Here is a 2,378-nt window from a genome sequence, read left to right as displayed (position 1 = left end):
TGGGAACCCACCCTTTCGGAGTGAGGCCGGCCCCTGCTTTGGGGAGAGACCCGGCCACAGGGCGGTCCCTTGCGGTCGGCTCCCCGTTGGCTCTGGGGCCGGAACTTGCAGGGTCAGCCGCGCAGCCCCTCACGGGCCTGCAGGCGCCGGGCTCTGTCGGTCATCGGGTCTCTGAGCCAGCTCGCCGCTCGGTGGACACGGGTCTGTGTCCCTGTCCCTGACGGGCGGTGCCGCTGCCGTCCTGAAGCGCACGAGGGGGACCCTGCCCACGAGGAGCCCCATGAGCTGTGGAGCGGGGTCCGGTCAGGCGACGCTGGCTGCCACGTTCAGAGCCGACAGCGGGAGCCAGGGCGTGGGGTCTGACTGGTCCGGGGGGGGGGGGGACGGTGTGACGATGGGATGGACGGTGGCATGTTGTGGTGTTTCATCCAGGCGGACGCTGGCCGCACCCCAGCGAGATGAAGGGCAACGCACTCTGGGCTGGGCGACCCGTGGCTTTGAAGCTGCCCACTGACCCCCGGGGCCCGGGCCAGTTCAGAAGCCTCCTGGCTTTGTGAGCAAACCACTAAACTTCCTTTACGAGGCCGAAGGCTTCTCCGGAGACGACTCACCGGCAGACTCACAGGGGTTCTGAGGCCCCGGGGCTGAGCCACAGAGGCCGGGGAGGCCGGCTGGGGGCCCGCCCACCAGCAAGGACGCATAAAAGCCCCGAGACCGAGTGGACACTATCACCTCGGGAGCCAGCCGCAGCCGCTGTCCAGAGCCAGCCGTCCAGAGCCTCCGCCTCCACCATGCCCTACAGCTACTCCGCCCGGACCTGCGCTGCCCGGCCCACGGGGGCCCCCGGCCCCGTCCCGGCGGGCCCGGCCGCCCCGGGCACGACGCTCGAGGTCGACTACCTGAGCGGCCTCTGCCTGCCCAGCTCCTTCCAGACCGGCTCCTGGCTCCTGGACCACTGCGGGCGGGAGGCCGGCGGAGAGCCTCCTGTCTCCAGCCCGGTGCAGGCGACCTGCCCTCGGCCGCCGGCCTGCGTGTCCAGCCCCTGCTCGGCGCCCTGCAGCCGGCCTCTCAGCTTCGTCTCCAGCAGCTGCAAGGCACAGGGTGGCGCCTCCGCCACGGGCCAGCTGGCCTGCGGGGCCCCCCGGACGTGCAGGCGGCCCTGCGTGTCCGGCGCCCGGAAAACCTGCTGAGCGCCTGGGAGCCCGTGCCAGGTCCGGCGTCCGTGAGCCGCCCACTGCCACTGCCCCCGGACCTCCGGCATGCCGCCTGACCCGCACGCCCCCGGCCGCTGCCCTCTGCTCGCCGCCCCTGCCGGCCGCCGGCCCAGGCTGAGCCGCCTCTGGCAGCCTGTGGTTCTCCCGGCCGGCACCACGCTTCCTGGAAGGCTGCTCTCTGGGGGTGTGTACGCCTCGGACGCTTCCAGAACCTTCCCCAGCCACGCCCCGGCCCCCCGTGGTTTCGACACGTTCTGACTCTGCTGCTGCGTCTCCCGGCTCCTGACTCTTTGCTTCTGGGGGAAGGAACAGTCTTGCTCTGTGCGTTTCAATAAACCCGTGTTCCTTGGCATGGCAACCGTGTCCCAGAGTTCCTTGCTCGCGAGGGGCTCCCCGCCACCGGCCGCCCACCCTTTGCCGACTGGGCTCGGGTGTTCTTTCAGAGACCAGAGCGGGCGCAGGGGTTGTGCTTGGGGGCTGGGACGGGCGAGGGGGTGTCGGACATGGGCCCTGGGGAGCGGGTGTGGGGACGTGCAGGGAGGCAGAGCACCCTGTCCTCTGTACCTCCCCCACTCGCCTGGGCTCACGTCGTCCCTGGGCCAGACAGAGGACAGTCGCCTGGGACCCCAGGCAGTTTGGGGAGGAGTGCAGGGAGGCGGCGGTGGAGGCCGGTCCCAGTGGGAACCCCCTGGTCGCCCCCTGGTCACCCGAGCAGGCGGGTGAGTGGTGTGGAGGAAGGACGGGGTGGGGGGCACCTGCCGTGGTGCGTGGTGAGGGGACTCGGGGCCGGGGGTCCAGGAAACCTGGGTGGGAGGCGCTCAGACGCAGGCTCCAGGGGCGGGTGACTGGTTTCACTCCTTGGGGCGAAGGGGCCTACTCGGCCCCTGGGCAGAGCGGCTCGGGGCCGTCCACGCGCTCGCTCCTCCGGCCTCTCCTGCGGCGACCGGACCCCTGGCCGCCAGTGGGTGGGTCTGCTTTGGTTCCCTTTCATCCGAGACACGGCTCCGTCTGTCCGTCCAGAGCTGCCCAAGGAGAAGCAGCGGGGACACTGCCCACAGGAAGTGGAGATGAGGGAAGGAGAGTGAGCCCACAGCGACCCCTGTGTTGTGGGGTGCACGGTGCCCCTGGCACAGTCGCCCCCCATCTTCACGCCTGCGCACAGAG

At 70.9% G+C, this 2,378-nt stretch overlaps 1 protein-coding gene across 1 annotated transcript; it reads left to right on the top strand.

The window, feature by feature from the left end:
* Positions 1 to 791: 791 nt before the first annotated feature.
* On the top strand, positions 792 to 1,190 carry LOC114490014 (keratin-associated protein 11-1). Its single transcript, XM_028503902.1, has one exon. It carries the CDS (start codon positions 792 to 794, stop codon positions 1,188 to 1,190), a length of 399 nt encoding a protein of 132 aa, XP_028359703.1.
* Positions 1,191 to 2,378: the final 1,188 nt, after the last annotated feature.

Source organism: Phyllostomus discolor, chromosome 2, assembly GCF_004126475.2.
Source record: "Phyllostomus discolor isolate MPI-MPIP mPhyDis1 chromosome 2, mPhyDis1.pri.v3, whole genome shotgun sequence".
NCBI lineage: Eukaryota > Metazoa > Chordata > Mammalia > Chiroptera > Phyllostomidae > Phyllostomus > Phyllostomus discolor.
Note: the sequence above shows the minus strand (reverse complement) of the source record. Positions and strands in the feature narration are given on the sequence as shown.